At 44.9% G+C, this 21,342-nt stretch overlaps 1 protein-coding gene across 4 annotated transcripts in view; it reads right to left on the minus strand.

Annotated features, from left to right (window-relative positions):
* Nucleotides 1-5,288: 5,288 nt before the first annotated feature.
* spata6 (spermatogenesis associated 6) overlaps nucleotides 5,289-21,342 on the minus strand; it is a 115,278-nt gene continuing 99,224 nt past the window's right edge. For 3 of the 4 annotated variants that reach the window (XM_059647927.1, XM_059647926.1, XM_059647925.1), the window contains 2 exons: nucleotides 14,859-14,944; nucleotides 5,289-7,934 (listed from right to left, as the gene is read on the minus strand). In XM_059647927.1, coding sequence (XP_059503910.1) covers nucleotides 7,775-7,934; nucleotides 14,859-14,944 — 246 coding nt within the window. In that variant the 3' untranslated portion in view covers nucleotides 5,289-7,774. The remainder of the gene's footprint in view (nucleotides 7,935-14,858; nucleotides 14,945-21,342) is intronic. The other variant, XM_059647928.1, reaches the window with a different exon arrangement.

Consider the following 21,342-nt stretch of genomic DNA (forward strand, 5'->3'; position numbering starts at 1 on the left):
AAACAGGTTAGGACTTTACCTACTGGAGCTTGGAAGAATGAGAAGTAATGTGATTGAGGCACACAGGATTCTTAACGATCTTCACATGGTAAATGCTGATCGTTTGGGCATAATGTATCCAGGACAATCTTTGTTTATCATCTCTGTTCAAAATGGTATACAGTAGCTGTATCCTGCAAATTTCTCGCCTCCAAGTTTTGAACTTGAATGTAAACAACTCCTTCCCTTGGTTAAACATGTCTCTAAAATTGTCAGTCTTCATTTGAATTTGAGATAAAAATAAATAACAAGGAAACTTTTGAAGCTGACCAAGTGTGCTTCACAGAAAACTAACCATGAGGTGCCCCCCCACAGAAGATAATCCAAAATGAGGGCAACATCACATAGAAGATCCCCTGCCAAATGTCACCAAACGGCAGCATCCACATTCAGTAAAATCCAATGGAAAACATTGTTGTAGATCAGATACAAAGAATTTTAATGTCGACTCAAATCAAGTAATACCACTCAATTTGTCTTAACATTTAAACACTGGCTACAGAATGCAGTGTACAAAATCTAGGAGCAGGCTCAAAGGGAGGAAGGACAGTGTGTCCTACCATATCAGCTTGTTGTAATTTGGACTGAGACCTGTGGTTCTTTCATTAAGAAGAAGACAAAATCCCAGTTATTAACTGAAAAAAATGAGCTACAGGATTCCATGATTTAAAATAGAAGAATTTTGACCATAGGAGTGTCAAACAAAGCAAACACTAAACACCATGTAAGGAAACCTCCTTTGCTCAAAAAAAACCCAGCATCAATGAAAATTAAACATGCAACAACAGGATAGTTGCAATCGATTACAAACTGGAAATTACACATTAAATGACAGATATGACTAAGATAAATTTTATGAATTGGCTCAGCACTCCAGTCAGTATGAGTCATCAAACACAGTCACAAGTTCTTTCAAAATTCAGCGTTCCATATGGAGAATTTTAGCTCTTCTCGATTCAGTATGTAACTTTGTGCCAAACCAGTGCTCAACTAACCTGAATGCCATGGTATGGTCTTCATCAACAATGGCGTATATTTGCTATTTGGTCCGGATAGCATAGAATGCTACCTTTAAGTGACAAAAGCAGCCGCATTAACGTTCTGAGGAAGGGTGACTTGACCTGAAACATTAACTCTGATTTCTCTCTACAGATGCTGAGCTTTTCCAGCAACTTTTACTTTTGTCTCTGCATCAGCTATGCTTTTGCTTATTTACAGTTTCTGGATCTCGTCTCAGTCTTCTACAGCATTCCTTAATGCCATCACCAAACTTTTTAACTTTTACTGAGTTGTTGGCTCTATCTCTTTTTATATGATCTCAATCAAAGATTTTGGTTTGAGATTCCCAGTTTCAATCTTAGTTTCCTTAGAAACTGGAAAGCTCAGTTTTCTTTTTTAGCTTCCTTTAACAGTTAAGGTCTGTCTCAAAAAACACAAACTTTGCTCAAAGATTTCCTCATAACACCATGGTACATGTCATGATGGAGATAGTTAAAATGCTGGAAGAGGAGGCAGTGAGTGAAGAAGGGGCTCTTGATGGAGCTTGTCACCAAAGATGGTAATATAGTCAGTAAGAGAATGTACTACTCAACCCCATCCAATAGTGTGTCTTACACTAAAACTGAGATCCTCAGCACAGTGGTGGTTTCTACTCCCTGGGGCTAGCTGTCATCATCTCTTGCTGTGTCTCTCATAGGTGCAGCTGTCCAAATCCAGGATACCATGGCCCGTCCCCATGGGTCCAGAAAAACTTGAAGGGCATGACAGAAGCACTGCGACACCTATTGCACCTGTCCGCCAATACTGATACACTTGATAGATCCAATCACAGTACTATTGATGGACAATATGCTGCAGGCAAAGAGAAAATGAAAGAGTTCATCTCAAAGGGGGTCAGACACACCAATCCTGAGCTGAGGGCAAATGCAGGGCCTCAGGAATCATAATGAAGAAGGCTTTACCTTAAATGTCAGCAGATGATATGTTCCTACATGTCTGGGTTCACTGAGATTGTGTGGAATATTGTGTAGAGAATCGTGAAGTTCATTCACTTCATGTGCCATGCAATAGTTCAGGATTATGAAAATGTGAACTCCTCCATAGAAAAGGTGGAAAGCTCCTTGGACAGGGGCATATGGCAGCACCTGAATTGACTGCAGGAACTACACACTGGCACTCACAGGATCCATACCATATTATGTAGTCTGACCCAAGGATGGTATTAATAATGTAAGGATGTCTGAAGGTGTCATCTCGAACAGCAGTTAAGGGTTGAGGCCATCACTGAGGAGGACAAGGGTAACACTAGGTGCAGATCTCCAAAGATGGCCTGGTGGAAGCCTCAGTGATGATGGTGATATGAATCTCAACCAATGGCAAAGATGAGTGAACAGTTTGTCTCCACTTTTTCTGTGATCACAAGGAGAGTACCACGTAGGAGTTATAACATACAGAGGTCAGTGTATTACATGCAGCACCATGAGGTGTGTCTGTTTCCATTGTTTTCCTCTGCGTTATATAAATTACACTTTAAACCACCATCTAAGATTCCTATTATTGTTTTCATAACAGGTAAAGGGGTATGGGATGATGAAACAGATTATTGATTCTCCATGTTGAGGGCAAAGCCATTGGACAGATGTGCTTCCTTCAATAGTAGTAAGTGGTTAGATATTGCTGGATGCATCTTCCATACAGGTATCAGCACAAATACCTCAGATTCTCTCCCATGCTATGCCACTCAACCTGACTCAAAGGGGCTAAGATGAAATGCTCCTGACTCTGGTGATCCCGAACTTTCATGACATCCTGACAAGCATTTTGCATTCTGAACTATCCCCTCCATGTTGCTGTTCAGGCACTTCAGTGCTTCATGTCCCTTCACCTCCATCTTCATCTGCTTTCTCACTTCCAGTTTTTGCTCTTGTCCTGACATGGTGTCATCTTCCAGGGCCTCACTGTCTTCATGGTCCACACCTCCCTGCAGGGCCTTCAAGTCCAATAACCTGCTCAATGGTTGTCCTTGTGAGAAGGTAGCCTCGTTGTTACCATCTCTGTACCTCTGTTGTGGTTCCACAGAGGCAGGAGGTATCTCTTCAAAGGATATCTCATGACCCCAGGAGATCATTTGTAGATTTTGATAGTCAAGGTAAAGATGTGAAGCAGTGTGAAGATGAGAGGCTGGATAAGCCATGTTAATGCCAAGAAAGAAGAACATATATCCAGGAAGCTCTTGTTACGATTAAAGGTCGGTGAAGATTGAGGGAATGGAAGCATTTTTTGCTGATGAATCTGATTGAGTTGGTAGCGGTGTTCCTTGATGCCACTAGGTTGCAGCTCATAATGACCTGGACCTGGGGGTATCTATTGCTGAGGTCCACAATGTCCACAGCTTTATAAACAAAATACTGCCCAATCTTGGCTGAAAGGGATTCTGTAACTGCAAAATGCAGTGCTACACAAAGTTCAACAGCACAGCGACTTTGATGGCTACTCATAGTCATGGTGACCAGTATTTCAAAGTCTGAAATCTTTAGCAATGAGAACATATGTTCCTGTGACGATCTAGTTTTACAGTTGCTGTCTCCTGTGATACTCAGTCATTACCAGGTTGTCTTTCTTTGGAGATGTGTTGAGGAAATAGCTTTTGCTGCCTTCTTGCTACTTTTGTTCTCCTGTGTCCTCTTGATGTTTGGAGTTTCATGTTTCTTATGGGGTATGCTGTCCCTCATTGCCACTAGGCCCAAAATCTGAAAATTGTGCCATCGTTGCAAATTGTAGCCTAATTACTGATTGGCAATTTTGCCACAAACTCTTTAGCCCTGCAAAGGCAGAGGTGTTCTGATGACCTAATTTAATACCTTACAAAGACTGAAATTCCCTTTATGCATGAGCCCGCTTATGGGGTTGTGGTAATTCTGTGGAGGGGCCATATTTGGTTCACCATTCTGTACCTGCCCCTATAGTTGGTCAGACTTAGACATTTGGTTAACCCCCCTGAAAGTTTCAATCTTTCCTTTTAACAAGATTGTAATGAGCTCTTTAACAACTTTAATTGGTCTGCCTGGGCAGGCTGATGCGATCGTTGCTCTCCTGTACTCCTTTACCACTCACTTGGCACACTATCCCCATACTTGTCTTACACACTTGCCTTTGCTCAGATGCTGCCAAAGTGCCCTTGGGACCTTTAACTCCTGAAACATGACAGCAAATGCCATGAGAAAAGTCTGCTATGCTGCTTCTGGTTTCTCTGATGAATGCATTTGAGACAGTTCAGACCCGGATTCTTGACCCGAAAATTGGTGACACATGAGTAAATAATTTTAAAAAGAATTATTATCAGCTGAATTTGTTCAGACGTAATAGGAATACCTGGGCCAAGGTAATCATCATCTATTATTATACATAAATGGAATCAACCTATTACTAAATACGGTGCAATTACTGTGTTATTAAACATTGTATGATCACCCTCCTTATCAAATAAGGACCACCTTCAGTTACAAATATAGTGAGAACATTCCATGTCAATAAGAATTCTGTAACCACCCAGTTGCTAAACATAATATTATCATTCTTTTGCTAAGTGTTGTACAGTGACACTGTGTTATTAAATGCAGTGGCCTGGAATTCCCTCTGAGTGCAAACCTTAAGTTTGGTCTGAAGATATAGTGATCACTATGGCTATTCTGCTGATGTCAAATCATGCACAAGTCTCCTACAATCTCATCAGAAGACATCTCAACATTGAAATAAGAATAAACAAATTTGAAAAGGCAAAGCTTACACCATGTCTACTTTCCTTCAATGCAAAAATGAAAAATTAAGCACTTCTTATCCTTTTAAAATGCTTTACAAGAAATGGTGGGTATAGTGCAGTTTTCAGTGAGGATAGTAATTAAAAAAAACACTCAAAGAACTATATTAAAAGAACAGAAAAAATGATTAGTTTTTTGCAGTGTCTGAAAATCTAACTGTAACTGTAAGAAAACACTTGATCATTTGCAATTGTTGCAGAATCATAAATAAGACTCTGTTAACTTGCGGATGATGGTAGTGTTATGGACACAGATGCGCTGTGTTAAATTGAGGATCTAGAAGCTTTCGGTTTATTGTCTTATGCTCAATTGTAACTATGGCCAAAACTCTGCAACCTGATGTTCAGTGCAGTCAGTTGCAAAAACAAAGGAAATTTGAGTACTGTTATTCTTTTATTAAACAAAGCTTTTAATATTGATTGTGTCATTTAAAATAATACAATTAACCTATTAAAACTAACACAACTGTATAGTGAATAAATATTACACAGTCACACTGTTATTAATATAATTTATAACTTGTTTTTGTGAATCTTTATAGTATTTTGCAAACTTGTCCCAAACGTATTGAAGTCTGCTGACGTTAGCGCACTGCAGTAGTGAACTATACCTCAGCACCTGTGACAGTTCCCTTCAATCCAGTCTGAGGATCTGCCTGGCAGATTATTTTACTTGCAAACAATTATTGCATTTTTTTAATGCACTACTCTGGAAAACACATATGCAATCTAATTAGAATTAATCTTCAGCAGTGTTTTATTATCATTATTTTCACTGCACATTGCAACAAAATTTTCTTTTAAAAGTAATCTCTTTAACATACAGTTTTAGAGGAGTTAACTTTTCTGCCAAAAAATAAATCAGAGCCTAATAAGGTGGTTATACTGTACACATCAGTTCAGCTACTCCGGAGCAATGAAAAGTGTTGAATCAAATAAAGCATGGCCTTCTACTTTTAACATATTTTGAAGTTAGAAAGTTAAAGGTAGCTAAATATCTGGTTAGTTCTTTATTGTAAAATAAAAACAAACTGCAATACTTAAGGTGGTTTGATGAGCAACCTGGAAAGTTTCAAAATTATACTGACTGTGAAATCAAAATGATGCCAAATCACATCAGTCAAAACACTTCTGTTTTTTTACTGAGAAATATCTTGCGTCGTGTAATGAGGAAAAATAGTCCCTGAGCAGCGTGAGGGGAAATGAGTTCCTGAGCAGTGCGAGGGGAATTGCGTCCTGAAACAGACTGGAGGCTTGGAGTAGAGCGGGACAGTTGTTGGACTGGGGACTAGCGTGGATGGTCAGACCACATGCTGACCTGCTGTTATTTGAAATTCTTTACCAGACTATAATGTCAATCACAACTATGTTATAACTATCTTATTTCTAACTTATTTTTTAGACACTGTCAGTGATTCTATTACTTCTCTTTTATTTCTCTTTTGTATCCAAGAATTATACCTAGGTACTTGTACCTAAGATTGCAGGATATTCTGTGTTCTGAACTATTCCTTTAACATGATGAGACTGTATGAATAGATTAATGAAAATGTAAGTCAGTTATGAGTACAAATCTGTTACTTATATTGATCTGCACAAATATAAATTAGTTCGTTTAAACAACTGGAGTGTACAAGTCATCAAAAGTATGAGTAAAATTAACAAAGAGTCTTCTAAAGTAATTCAACAGTTTTTGTAATGTTGAACTACCTATACCCATTCCTAACTTCACAGGGTGCAATATTTAAACTCTTCCCAGCAAAAGCTCATAATGACATAGTTCATAAATCTGTCACATTTTAACATGATCAGATTGTCATCTTAACACGTCAGTGCAAACCTTGGAAAATCAGCATAAAGAGTTGTTTACACTGTTTATCCAGAATTACAATAGACTACTGAGGGAAACCTTAAATGTAGGAATTATTGTAAAATATGTAGTTTTTCAAATGCAAAAGAAAATTTCATTCAAGTAATATTTGCTGTGTTTGGGAATAATTTGCCAGACCACAAATTATTCTCACACAAACGCAATTCTGTTGAATATACAAGATGTGAGAACATGAAGCAAGAAACTAATATTTAGTGATACAGCTGTCCAATTCCTAACAACTGCACGAGCTTAAAATTTATTGCATATGATACTGTCTAAACAGTAAAGATTAGTAAGGATGAACACTTTTTGTGGAATTCTACAATGACATAAATATGGAAGCATAATGCTTAGTATACTATAACAGGCTGGGAATTTCTGATTAATAGTGATTTTCTTTTGTGAGCCAGGACTGCATAAAAGAAGACAGCTGTCCTTTGTTGTCATCATATTTGACATTTAGCCTTTCCGTCTAATGGGGAGTGTATATTTTTAAAAAAATATCATTTTGACTTCAAACAGAAACTAGTGGCACAAACATAATTTTTCCCAGGCACTGCCTTAGATTAAAATTCTGTTCCTTTTAACATGATGAATAAAACACAAGCAAGCTGAGCTAATTCTTTAAATTTCCAAGTGCTAACCCATCAAAATTTACGGCTACAAAATAGTTCAGAAAATTAATTACAGAGTTGCTCTACAGTCTTTTGACTACTAACTGTAAAATATTTTAAGAAATTCTTTAAATTGTTCTGACAATATCTGGTTTAATTGTTCCCTCCCATATCTAACCACAAATCAAGTTGTAGACTTTATTTTCAAAATAAATAGGGAAAATACTGAAAATTTAAATTTTCCTGATAATATCAAAAACCATAAGTGATCATGATCATTATGGACATTATTTCTACAAGTGAAAAATATACTAACAATACAATTAATTATTTATCATTATTTATGGATTGTAATACAACAAACAGACTGGAGAAAAAGCTCTTAACCTGATACAACAGTGACAAACAGAAATATATTAATCCATGCACTCATTATGTGCCATCTGAAGCTTTCTTGTACATATTTCTGTAGATCTTTTCTAGACTTTCTTCAAATATTGCCCGGTGAGGCCTTCCTTTATAAGCAGCTGCACGATTCGACCAATAATCACCACCACCCAGATGTACAGAAGCATTTTTCTGGAGCACTGAGCTGTATAGACAGAAAGAAGGCCAGATTGTTCTGTTATACAAGCAATTTTATGACATTCACAATTATTTATTTTTACACAGTCAACAAACTCACTTCAGATTACAAAGCAAATGAAATACTTTTGAAGGAAAATGCATAAAATCTACACACAGTATTTTCTCAGATAGAACATTATCACAAAAAATAGAACATCATCACATAATAGGTCGAATACAACTAAGTGTATATCCCTCAGGATAGACCACAAAAAGGCTATTTGAGGAGGTGAAAACTTTCGGTAAAACACAAAAACATTTGACAGAAATAAATCCAGCAGCTCTTCTAATAAGTTGCTGTGATTTGGGCTTCACTATCATGTTATGGTGGTTGATCGGGAGAATACCTGAGGATATCCCTGACAACACAAACGCAAAATTTGATTGAGAGATGTAAGAGATATAACAGGATATAATACTCTACTGATATTGGATCTGGCAGCACAGTGGCACAGAAGTGCCTCACAGTGTCAAGGACCCAAAGCCTTGGGCGATTATCTGTGCAGAGTTTGCATGTTCTCTCCCTGTGAACACAAGTTTCCGCCAAGTGTCCCAGTTCCTCCCACAATCCAAAAAAATACAGATCAGGTGGAATAGCTATGATGAATTGTCTGTAATGCTGGATGTGAGTTTGCTCGCTGAGCTGGAAGGTTAGTTTTCAGATGTTTCGTCACCATTCTAGGTAACATCATCAGTGAGCCTCTGACAAAGCGCTGGTGTTATGTCCCGCTTTCTATTTATCTGGTTAGGTTTCCTTGGGTTGGTGATGTCATTTCCTGTTCTTTTTCTCAGGGGATGGTAGATTGGCTCCAAAAAGAACAGGAAATGACATCACCAACCCAAGGAAACCTAACCAGATAAATAGAAAGCGGGACATAACACCAGTGCTTTGTCGGAAGCTCACTGATGATGTTACCTAGAATGGTGACAAAACATCTGGGAACAAACCGGCAAGCTCAGTGAACTAGCTTACATCTGGAACACAATAAAGACCCACTCTGTTGTGGACCGAGAGGAGGAGAGTGCTGTCTTGGAGGTGAAAGGAGGACGTCGGGTTGGCTGTGCACCCTTGTGACCAGTGGATCTTAATGCTGGCTTCGGCCTAACGTTGGTTCAGGGGAGCAGCCAACCTGCAACGATGGCTGCAGCAAGTGCTCGTGCCCCAGGTCAGGGGGTCCGGAACACCATCCGTGTTTCTGTAAAGAAGGTGGATGAAGGTGCACCTGTGGACCGCACCTTCTTCGTGAAGAGGGTCCTGTTGGACTGTTGTGGGTTCGCTGCTGCGGACATTTACTGCCTGCAGGATTTCCCTGGAGGAGGTTTTTACGACGTGACCTTCAGGAGTGCCAAGCTTTGTGAGCGCTTCCTGGAGGTTTTCAAGGAGAAAGGAGGTGAGGGCCCCCTCTCTGTATTGACCGCTGTCCCACTGTTTGTGATGCCAGCACAGAGGAGCCGTATGGTGACTGTACACATGTACAACCCGCATGTGCCAGCAGTTGATGTCCTGACCTTCCTCGGAAGGTATGTGAAGGTGGAAGGGGGCCTAACTGACATCGTGGACCCCTTTGGCATCTGGACGAGTAAGAGGCAGGTCAAGGTGACGCTGAGGATGGGCGCGGACGGGAATGTCGCACACCCACAGTCCAGCTTCGCGATCGGCGGGAGCAGGGGCTACCTGACCTATGCAGGGCAACCTAAAGTCTGCCATGCCTGTGGTAGGTCAGGTCACATGGCGGCCGACTGCAAAGCCACCATCTGCAGGAACTGCAGGGAGGAGGGACACCTTGCAAAGGATTGCCCACGAGAGAGAAGCTGCAACCTTTGCGGGGAAGCGGGCCACTTCTATAGGGCATGCCCGCGGCGGGGTACCACCTACACCCAGGTCGCCGGCAGGGGAAATGCGGGGCCAGCCCCCCCTGGAGGAGAGGAAGGCACCAGGGCCCAGCAAGGACCCCACTAATGTGCAGGAGGGCCAGGCTGTGCAGGAGGGCCCAGCCCTGCAGGATGGGCCCGAGGCCAGCAAAGTGCCCCTGCAGGCTCCGATCCCCACGGACAACCCGGAGCCAATGGAGGCGGCGACAGGCGACCCAGGGGAGTGGACAACAGTCCGGAAGGTGAGGAGGAAGGTGCGTCGACGGGCCCAGGAACCACAACCATCCGGCGGGAAGAGGCAGCTGCAGGGGAGCTATAAGAGCTCCTCTGACGAGGAGGATTTGGAGAGGGCCCACCCGAAGCAGAAGTTAAAGGTCTCGAGGGGGAAGGAAAGCAGCACCCCGCTTCCAGGTGACGGGAGGCGTCCTGAGGCTCCCTCCGACACCCAGTCAAGTGCTGCTGGAGCACTGGAGGGCCCCCCGGAACTTCCAGGCGGGAAGGAGGAAACAGCGCGTCCCCAGCCTGACCCGGAGCCGGACCCTCCTGCCTCCGCACCCCTGACGGGGGGATGCCACCCGGAAGGCAGCACGGACGGTTTCCTGAGCCCGGAGAGCGTCCTGCAGTTAGCCCGGGCAATGGGCATGAAGGGACAGATGGAGGGGCTGGACCTTGGACTTGGGGAGGGTACTGCGGTCACTGCCCACAATGGGGGTACGAATTGCGAGCATTAATGTGCGCAGCGTCAAGTCAACCGCGAGATGTGTGTCCACGTTGGCCTACCTGACCACCATCAAGGCGGACCTCCTGTTTCTGCAGGAGTGCGGGATACCACACCTCGGCAGGTACGGGAAATGGTCCGGCGCCTGGACCTGTGGGCCTTCGATCTGGTCGGGGGGTAACGACTGTCGCTCCTCGGGCCTGGCTATTCTGCTGCGAGGGCGCGACTTCACCATCTCTCAAGTTCAGGAGGTGGTGGTGGGGCGCCTCCTAGTGGCTGACATCACCTACAGGAACGCTCCCCTGAGGCTGATCAACGTATACGCCCCAGCGGTACGGAGTGAGCGGTTGGCCGTCCTGCAGCGGCTTCCACCCCTGCTGGCTACGTCCAGGCCGGTCATCCTAGGCGGAGACTTCAACTGCATCATTGATGCAGATGGAAGATCCGGCATGGGGACAGCGGGTGGGGGGAGTCAACTGGACGTCACGTCCAGATTCCTGATGGGCACGGTGAAGGACGCCAAGCTGCTCGACGTCTTCAGCACCCCTGCAGACGGAGCGCAGCAGAGGTACACCTGGTAGCGGCCAGACGGGTCTATCCGCTCAAGGATAGACTTCCTGTTTGTGTCACGGACGTTCTCGGTCAGGTCCACCGGCGTCGAGCCAGTGTTCTTCTCTGACCACTGCCTCCTGCTGGCCGACTGTCACTTACAGGACGACCAGCCGGCCGGCAAGGGGACGTGGAAGCTCAACACGACTCTGTTGACCCCAGAGAACGTCGAGGAGCTTAAGAGGGAGTACGCCAGTTGGAGAACCGTGAAACCCCTCTTTGAGTCTCCAGGCGACTGGTGGGAGACGGTGAAGGAGAACATCAAGAGGTTCTTTGTCCTCAAGGGTGTTCGGAAGGCGAGAGAGAGGCGGGGAAAGCTGTCGCGACTCCAGAAAAGGGTGCAGAACCTGCTCCTTCTGCAGTTGATGGGGGTCGATGTCACGGAGGACCTCCGTGAGGTGAGGGGCCAGCAAGCCTCGCTCTTTGCCGTGGAGACCTCCCGGATAATCTTCCGGTCCAGGGTCCGCTCCGTGGAGCAGGACGAGACATGCTCGCGTTTCTTCTTTCAGAAGGTGCACAAAGAGAGCTCTGTGCTTAGCCGGCTGAAGGAGGACGACGGCTCGGTGACGTTGTCTCGGCCTGACATTTTGAGGATCAGCAGATCCTTCTATGCCGGACTGTACGACACGAAGCCCACGGACAGCACGGCCTCCGAGTCGTTCCTGTCGTCTATCACGGAGGTCTTAGACGACGGCACGAGGGAGTGGCTGGACCGGCCGATATCCCTGGACGAGCTGGCCAGAGCCCTCAAGTCCTTGCAGAGGAATAGGACTCCCGGAAGCGAAGGCTTACCGGTCGAGCTGTATTCCGCTCTGTGGGGCCTGGTCGGCCAGGACCTGCTGGAGGTGAACGATAGTGCGCTTCGGGCAGGGGAAATGTGCAAGTCCATGAGGAAGGGCATCATCACCCTCATTTACAAGAGGAACGGGGAGAGGGAAGAAATTAAGAATTGGCGTCCCATTTCACTTTTGAACGTGGACTACAAAATCCTGGCCAAGGTCATTGCCAACCGGGTCAGGTCTGTCCTGGAGTCAGTGATTCACCCTGACCAAACCTGTGCTGTGCCGGGCAGGGAGATCGCTGAGAGCCTCGCGCTCATCAGGGATACGATCGCCTACGTACAGGACAGGCGGGTGGACACCTGCCTCGTCAGCCTGGACCAGGAGAAGGCCTTCGACAGGGTCTCTCATGCTTACATGAGGGACGTCCTCTCCAAATTGGGGTTCGGGGAGGGCATCCGCAATTGGATCCGGCTGCTCTACGCCAACATCGTTAGCGCAGTCTCAATCAACGGGTGGGAATCAGACAGTTTTCCTGTTAGATCTGGAGTCAGGCAGGGCTGCCCACTCTCTCCTGCCTTGTTCGTGTGCTGTGTGGAGCCCTTCGCCGCCTCCATCAGGAAGGACGTGAGCCTGAAGGGCGTGACTATCCCAGGCAGCGGAGGCCTTCAGGTCAAGACCTCCCTGTACATGGACGATGTCGCCGTCTTCTGCACCGATCGTCGGTCGGTGAGTAGACTATTGGACATCTGCGGCCAGTTTGAACTGGCCTCGGGTGCCAAAGTCAATAGGGGTAAGAGCGAGGTCATGTTCTTCGGGAACTGGGACGACCGCTCCTTCATCCCCTTCACCGTCAGGACAGACTACCTGAAGGTGCTGGGTGTTTGGTTTGGTGGAGCTGGGGCATGCACTAAGACTTGGAAGGAGCGTATCGCCAAATTGAAGCAGAAGCTGGGCAGGTGGACGCTCCGGTCCCTCTCCATCGCGGGTAAGAACCTGGTTGTCAGGTGTGAGGGGCTTTCGGTACTGTTGTATGTGGCGCAGGCCTGGCCTATTCCCTGGACCTGCGCCGCTGCGGTCACCCGGGCCATCTTCCACTTCATTTGGGGGTTGAGGATGGACCGGGTCCGCAGAGACACCATGTACAAAGACCTGGGAAATGGGGGAAAGGGCGTGCCGAACGCCACCCTCACCCTGACGGCTACCTTTGTGTGCGGCTGCATCAAGCTGTGCGTAGATCCTCAGTATGCAAACACCAAGTGTCACTATTTACTGAGGTTCTACCTGTCCCCGGTGTTGCGAAGGATGGGCCTGGCCTCGTTGCCGCGGAACGCTCCGAGTAGTTGGACCGTTCCGTACCACCTGTCCTTCGTGGAGAAATTTTTGAAAGGAAACACCTTTGACCACAAGGCCGTCAGGCAGTGGTCAGCACGTAGTATCCCCGGGACCCTTCGGGAAAAGGAGAGTGTGGATCCCGTCGTGTGGTTCCCCACGCAGACTGCCAAAGTTGTTTGGCAGAATGCCTCATCGCCAGAACTTTCAAACAAGCACAAGGACATTGCTTGGCTGGCGGTGAGATGGGCTCTGCCAGTGAGATCCTTTATGCATGCCCGGAATCTCTGCACCACCGCACGCTGCCCTCGAGGTGGCTGCGGGGGCGACGAGACTGTCGATCACCTCCTTCTGGAGTGTACCTATGCGCAGGAGGTCTGGAGGGGGATGCAGTGGTATTTGTCGAGGTTCGTCCCGAGCAGCTCCGTGACGCGGGACTCCGTGCTCTACGGGCTGTTTCCGGGGACGCACACCGAGACCAACATCAACTGCGCCTGGAGGACCATCAATGTGGTGAAAGACGCTCTTTGGTCTGCCCGCAACTTACTGGTCTGCCAGCTGAAAGCACTGACCCCGGCCGAGTGTTGCAGACTGGCGCACTCGAAGGTCCAGGACTACGTGCTGAGGGACGCGCTAAAGCTTGGGGCAGCCGCCGCCAAGGTGCGGTGGGGAAAGACCACCGTATGAGGCCCCTCGTCCAGAAAAGGGAAAAGAACCCTATCTGGTAACTGGGCCCAGCTGGCGCCTTCCCCAACTGGTCAGGGGGCCAACTGGGACTGTGCGGGGTGACGACTGCCGGGGCGGTTTCTTTGCTTTGTTTTTTTTTCTCTCTTTTGTTTTTTCCTTTAGTTGGTGTACGTACCCCCGGGTGACCCGGAGTGGCTTGCATGACTGGGTAGGTGTATAAATGTTTTTTTTTGTACATTCTATGAATAAAGTATATTTTTTCAAATAAAAAAAAGTGACGAAACGTCTGAAAACTAACCTTCCAGCTCAGCGAGCAAACTCACATCCAGAACTTCAACCTGAGCTACAAATCTTCTCAAAGCTTGCTGTCTGTAATGCCTTGGGATGTGCAGGCTAAATACATTAGGCATTGTAAGTGTGGGCTTATGGGGATAGGATGGGGGTCGCTGGGTCTGGGGAGGTTGTTCCATGGAGGATTGGTGTGAACTTGATGGGCCAAGTGGCCACTTCCTGTACTGAAGGGATTCTATAATGATTTTTTTTGATTCCTTGCATTTGTGTTTTGTGTAGAATGTGAGTAATAAGATATTCAGTTGAGGATAACTATGATTAATATTAACATAGAGTGTACAACAAAACTATAATAAAATACACTATAGATACCAGTGTGAGAAGTTCAATCTGTTTTAGAGGATTAGGAGATAGCAGATATGAATAATTCCAATTAAGATCTGCTACGTTGTCTCAAATCAATGATGATGGTAGGCTAAGAAGTGTTAATAGCTAGGTAGATAAAATAAACCCTCCAATTCAAAACTCTCTCAGATTTCTCAATGCCCCAGAATTTTAAAAGAGGCCTCAAAGTGCTTTAGAATATAAAATCCACCTGTACCTGAGATGGCCTGTAGTGTCACAGGATGAGTTAACAAATGAGGTAGGTCTTATGTCTGAAGAATAATTTACTTCAGCAGAAGAATTCTAGAATATGAAGCAAAAATTAAAAATCATATTAATCAAATGCAATTTAAGCTTACTGTTTTAGACAGGCATGCCAAAAACACTCCTAGAGGGTCAAAGTTTCATGCTTTAGTTTTACATAGTGACTTCATTCTGCCAGTGAGGAGCCAAAACCACCAAGTGTACATATCAAAAATAACAGCACATATCTAACAATTTTATGTTATACTGGAATTACCAAGATTTTCATAGAATTATACTATCAATATCCGAGTCCCAGCTTAATTACCAAATTGATAAAAATTTGGAATTTCTTCCCAAGATCTTAGCAAATTGAGTTATGGAGCAGAATTTTCCTCTCCATGTGGCATGAGTAATGGTGAGGGTATTTGCATTTCATTATTTTTAGTCCTATTTCTGTGCCACTTCCAACTCTCTTCTCCTTCCCTGAGAAACTAGGTGGTACCAATTCCTGACATATAAGTCAGAGCAGGTATCTGGTAGCTGCACGGCAATTTGCAAAGCCATTGGACTTGGGGCAATGTGAGAATATTAATAGTTACGTAAAGGGCTCAGCACAGCGACAGCAAACATAAAAGAGAACATGAAGTGTACTTCCTCACATGAAGCTGGAATCTTGCCACCTTGGATCAAAATTCAATTGCGCAACAACAGCACACCATGTGCAAACTAGACAGAAAAAGTTACTGCCTATTGTTTGGAAGTGGACGAAATTGTTTTGAATTTGAGACTCTGTTGGGAGGCAGGCAATTGCAATAACATGAGTGCAGTGATTTGGGAATGCCATCCACCTGGCTTGAATTTCATTTCATTGGTAGGTCATTCATTGTACAAGAATGCATATTAACAATTATGGTCTCAAGCAATCTTGACCACTACCATGACCAATTGTGCACATGTCAACTGAGCAAATGTAATCAGATAAACACACTTAAAAGCATTACCTGAGATTTTCATATCTGAAACAATTGCATAAATAGGCTGAAAGACAACAATTTGCAGCTGTCATACTTGCAGAGTGAATTGGAAGCATGTAAAGACATATTTTTGTCGAATACTTTATCTTTGGATGGATGGGGGTGTTAGTGGCTTTCATGTTGGCTGGTAGAATTCAATTCATTCAATATAATAACATGAAGATTTTGGTTGTGCAACATACAGCTAACTAAGATTATGAAAAAATGACTGAGCTCCTTTGGAAGTCTCCACAACACACTGCGTGAGGGCATAACATAAAGCTTCACTATAATGAATGTGAGGACACAGGAGTCATTAGGAAATGACAGAAGTTTGTACAACCATTCAGGACATAATTGAGGACAAGGCGGCCTACCTGACTGGCACCATATCTACAAACATCTGTTCCTTCCACCACCAACGCTTAGTAGAAGCAATTTGTACTATTTATAAGATACAGCACAAAAACTAGTCAAAGGTTCTTAGGCAGCACCTGCCTAACCCATAACAACTTCCATCTAGGAGGACTAGGGCAGCAGATACATGGGAACGCCACCAACTGCAAGTTTCCCTCCATACCACTCACCATCCTGACTTGGAAACGTATCGCCATTTGTTCACTGTTGCTGCGTCAAATTCCTGGAATTCTTTCCCTAAGGGCATTGTGTCTCGTGTCTCAACCTACAGCATATGGTACAACAAGGCAGCTTACTCCCACCTTCCCAAAGGAAATTAGAGATGGGCGGTAAATGCTAGCCAGGCCACCTCCCATGAGTGAATTAAAAAAAAATGGGTGACTTCAATCTGCATTTCGAATGGGTAAATCATTTGTGTACTAAAATTGTAGAGGGCAGGTTTCTGGAATCTTAGATTAGATTCCCTACAGTGTAGAAACAGGCCCTTTGGCCCAACAAGTCCACTCTGCCCCTTGGAGCATCCCACCCAGACCCATTCCTCTATAACACACACACCCCTAAACACTATGGGCAATTTAGCATGGCCAATCCACCTAACCTGCACATATTTGGACTGTGGGACGAAACCCATGCAGACATGGGGAGAATGTGCAAGCTCCGCACAGGCAGTTACCTGAGGCTGGAATCGAACATGGGTCCCCGATGCTGTGAGGTTGCAGTGCTAACCGTACCACACCAGGTTTTTGGATCTTGGGGATGATTTTCTGGAGTAGGATGTTGAAGAGCAAAATAGAGGAAAGGCTATTTTGCATTTAATATTCTGAATTGAAAAGAGGCTCATTAATAAAATAGCAGTCCTGTAAAAGGGTAATACCCAAAATGTTGACTGTTCCTTTCCTCCAGATGCTGTCTGACCTGCTGTGTTCTTCCAGCCTCCTGTTTGTTTACCTTGGATTCCAGCATCCGCATTTTTTTTTGTCTCTCATTAACAATCTTGTTGTGAAAGAACCTTCAGGGATGAATGACCACAATATGTGTGAATTTATATTACATTTAAAAGTGAGGTAGTTCAATCTGAGTAAAGGTGTTAAATGTGAATAAGGAAAATTACAAAAACATGAGGCACAAATTGGCAGAGTTGGATTTGGAAAATAAATTTTAAGGTAGGACTGTCCATAGGCAATAGACAGTCTTTAAAGGCTTGGAGATAGTAAGGACAGCAGATGCTGGAAGCTAGTATCAATAAATGCACAGCAGAAAAAACACTTCTGGTCAGACAGCATCCAAGGAGCAGGAAAGTCAGCCCTTTGTCAGGACAGTCTTTAATGACTTATAGCACAAAACAACCATCCGTTCCATTGCGGTGCAAAAATTCAAAAGTGGTCAGTCAACTGTTGCTGGTGAAGCAAGTTAAGGATTGTGTAATATTAAAAGGCTTATGAAGTAACTACATATAGCAATAAATCTGAAGTTTGGGAAGTTTTTAGAACACAGCGAAGGAGGTCCAAGAAACTGAAAAGGTAGAGAAGAGCAGAATATGAATATAATCCAGCAAAATACATCAAAATATTCTGTAAAAGATTCTCCAGATACATAGAAAGGAAACATCTGGCTAAGATGAATAGGAGTCCATTAAAAGCAGAGTCAGGAGAATTTACAATGGGTAATAAAGAAACAGCAGAGAAGCTAAATTATTAATTTGTGCCTGTTTTCATTGAGGAAGAAACAGAAATCTCCCAGAACCAGAAATCCAACTGTTTAGGGAGAATGAGGAGTTGAAGGAAATTATTATTAGTAAGAAGGCTGCACTGAAAAAATTAATAGGCTGAAGGTTTTCAAGTTTCAGTACCTGATAATTTTTCTCACAAGAGTTTTAAAGGAAGTGGCTGTAGAGACAGTTGGTGCATTGGTAATTATCTTCCAAAATTCCTTAGATTCTGGAATGATTTTGGCAGATTGTAAATTTACACTTATCACCCCTCAATTTAAGAAAGGGTCAAGGCAAAAAAATTGGGAACTAAAGCCTTACATCATTCGTAGGGAAAATGCCAGAATCTGACATAAAGGAATGATAAATGGACACTTGGATAAAATGATCTGATTGGGCATTATCAGATTTGCAAATGGAAAACCCTGTTTAACAAATCTGTTGAATGTTTTTAAGGGTATTGCAAACAAAGTAATCAAAGGGATCAACAGATGTAGTATATTTGCATTTTCAGAAGGCGTTTGACAAGTTCCCCACAGGAAGTTGGACAGTAACACTAAAGCATGGGGTACATGAGGAAATAAAGTTGTAGAGGTCCACAACACAGAAAAAGGTCATTTGGCCCATCAAGTCTGCACCAATCAAAACCAACCACCTAACTGTTCTAATCCCATTTTCTTGCGCTTGGTCTACATATAGCTTCACAAGCCTTGGCATTGCAATTGCATATTTAAATACTTATGTTATGAAGGTTTCTGCTTCTATGACTCTTACATGCAGTGACTTCTAATTTTCTACCATCCTCTGAGTGAAACTATTATTTCTCACACGCCCCCTAAATCGCTTCCCCCTTATCTTAAAACTATGCCTGCTGATCATTGATCCCCATTGAAAGGGAGAAGTTCCTCCCTGTCTACTCTATCAATGTCCCTTATAACCAACATTTTACACAGTTTCAGAATAACCTTCCTGCTCTTAAACTTCACTGTGCCACTGCTAATACATGCCTGCTTAACCACATTATTTTCATGTTCCGCTACAATAAGGGATCAGACATGCACACCTCTGATCTGTGGTGCTTCCCAGGTCTATCATTCATTATGTATTCCTTTTACACACCAACCTTTCTTGTATCACCCTTCCTACATTCAAGTCTAAAGCATTTACACAAACTACAAACAAGAAGGGCTCCAACATTGACTCCTACAGAACCTCACTGGACATAGGCTTCCAATCATAAAGACATCCCTCAACCATCCTCGATAATAAAATGTGAGGCTGGATGAACACAGCACGCCAAGCAGCATCTCAGGAGCACAAAAGCTGACGTTTCGGGCCTAGACCCTTCATCAGAGAGGGGGATGGGGGGAGGGAACTGGAATAAATAGGGAGAGAGGGGGAGGCGGACCGAAGATGGAGAGAAAAGAAGATAGGTGGAGAGAGTATAGGTGGGGAGGTAGGGAGGGGATAGGTCAGTCCAGGGAAGACGGACAGGTCAAGGAGGTGGGATGAGGTTAGTAGGTAGCTGGGGGTGCGGCTTGGGGTGGGAGGAAGGGATGGGTGAGAGGAAGAACCGGTTAGGGAGGCAGAGACAGGTTGGACTGGTTTTGGGATGCAGTGGGTGGGGGGGAAGAGCTGGGCTGGTTGTGTGGTGCAGTGGGGGGAGGGGATGAACTGGGCTGGTTTAGGGATGCAGTAGGGGAAGGGGAGATTTTGAAACTGGTGAAGTCCACATTGATACCATATGGCTGCAGGGTTCCCAGGTGGAATATGAGTTGCTGTTCCTGCAACCTTCGGGTGGCATCATTGTGGCAGTGCAGGAGGCCCATGATGGACATGTCATCAAGAGAATGGGAGGGGGAGTGGAAATGGTTTGCGACTGGGAGGTGCAGTTGTTTGTTGCGAACTGAGCGCAGGTGTTCTGCAAAGCGGTCCCCAAGCCTCCGTTTGGTTTCCCCAATGTAGAGGAAGCCGCACCGGGTACAGTGGATGCAGTATACCACATTGGCAGATGTGCAGGTGAACCTCTGCTTAATGTGGAATGTCATCTTGGGGCCTGGGATGGGGGTGAGGGAGGAGGTGTGGGGACAAGTGTAGCATTTCCTGCGGTTGCAGGGGAAGGTGCCGGGTGTGGTGGGGTTGGAGGGCAGTGTGGAGCGAACAAGGGAGTCACGGAGAGAGTGGTCTCTCCGGAAAGCAGACAGGGGAGGGGATGGAAAAATGTCTTGGGTGGTGGGGTCGGATTGTAAATGGCGGAAGTGTCGGAGGATAATGCGTTGTATCCGGAGGTTGGTAGGGTGGTGTGTGAGAACGAGGGGGATCCTCTTGGGGCGGTTGTGGCGGGGGCGGGGTGTGAGGGATGTGTCGCGGGAAATGCGGGAGACGCGGTCAAGGGCGTTCTCGATCACCGTGGGCGGAAAGTTGCGGTCCTTAAAGAACTTGGACATCTGGGATGTGCGGGAGTGGAATGTCTTATCTCCAGCATCTGTAGTTCCCATTATCTCCTCAACCATCGTCCACTGCTTCCTGCCACCTTGTCAATTCTGTACCCAATTAGCCAAATTTCCGAGGATCCAAGGGCTCTTGCCTTTGCTATCAGTCTCTCAGGCAAGGCTTTTTAAAAGTGCTGCTGAAGGCCAAGCAGATTACAACAAAAGCATGTCCTGGATGTGAGTTTGCTCGCTGAGCTGGAAGGTTGGTTTTCAGACGTTTCGTGACCATTCTAGGTAACATCATCAGTGAGTCTCCGATGAAGCGCTGGTGTTATGTCCCGCTTTCTGTTTATCTGGTTAGGTTTCCTTGGGTTGGTGATGTCATTTCCTGCGTTGGTGATGTCATTTCCTGCTCTTTTTCTCAGAGGATGGTAGATTAGCTCCAAATCAATGTGTTTGTTGATGGAGTTCCGGTTGGATGTCCCTCATCTACACGCCTGGTCACCTCTTCGAAAAATTCAATCAAGTTGGGCAAACATGACCTTACCTTAACAAAACCATGTTTCTAATCTTTCCCTGCCTCTCCAAATGCAGAATTGCTTCTCATATTTTCCCCAACATGGAGCTTAGACTGACTGGCCTGTCGTTTCCTTCCACCCTTCTTGAATAATGATACCACATTGGCTTTCCTCCAGTCTTCTTTCCACTTCTGCTGTGCTTCACTCAGCAGCTTGGGATACATTTCATCTGACCCTGGAAATTTACCTACTTCGAAGCTTGCCAGACTATGCAGAACCTCCTTGCTGCATATGCCAATTTCTTTCGTTATATCATAGTGTTTCTCCCCGATTTCTATACCTACACTGTCCCTCTTGCTCGTGAACA

The sequence above is a fragment of the Stegostoma tigrinum genome, chromosome 8, assembly GCF_030684315.1.
Source record: "Stegostoma tigrinum isolate sSteTig4 chromosome 8, sSteTig4.hap1, whole genome shotgun sequence".
Classification (NCBI taxonomy): Eukaryota; Metazoa; Chordata; class Chondrichthyes; order Orectolobiformes; family Stegostomatidae; genus Stegostoma; species Stegostoma tigrinum.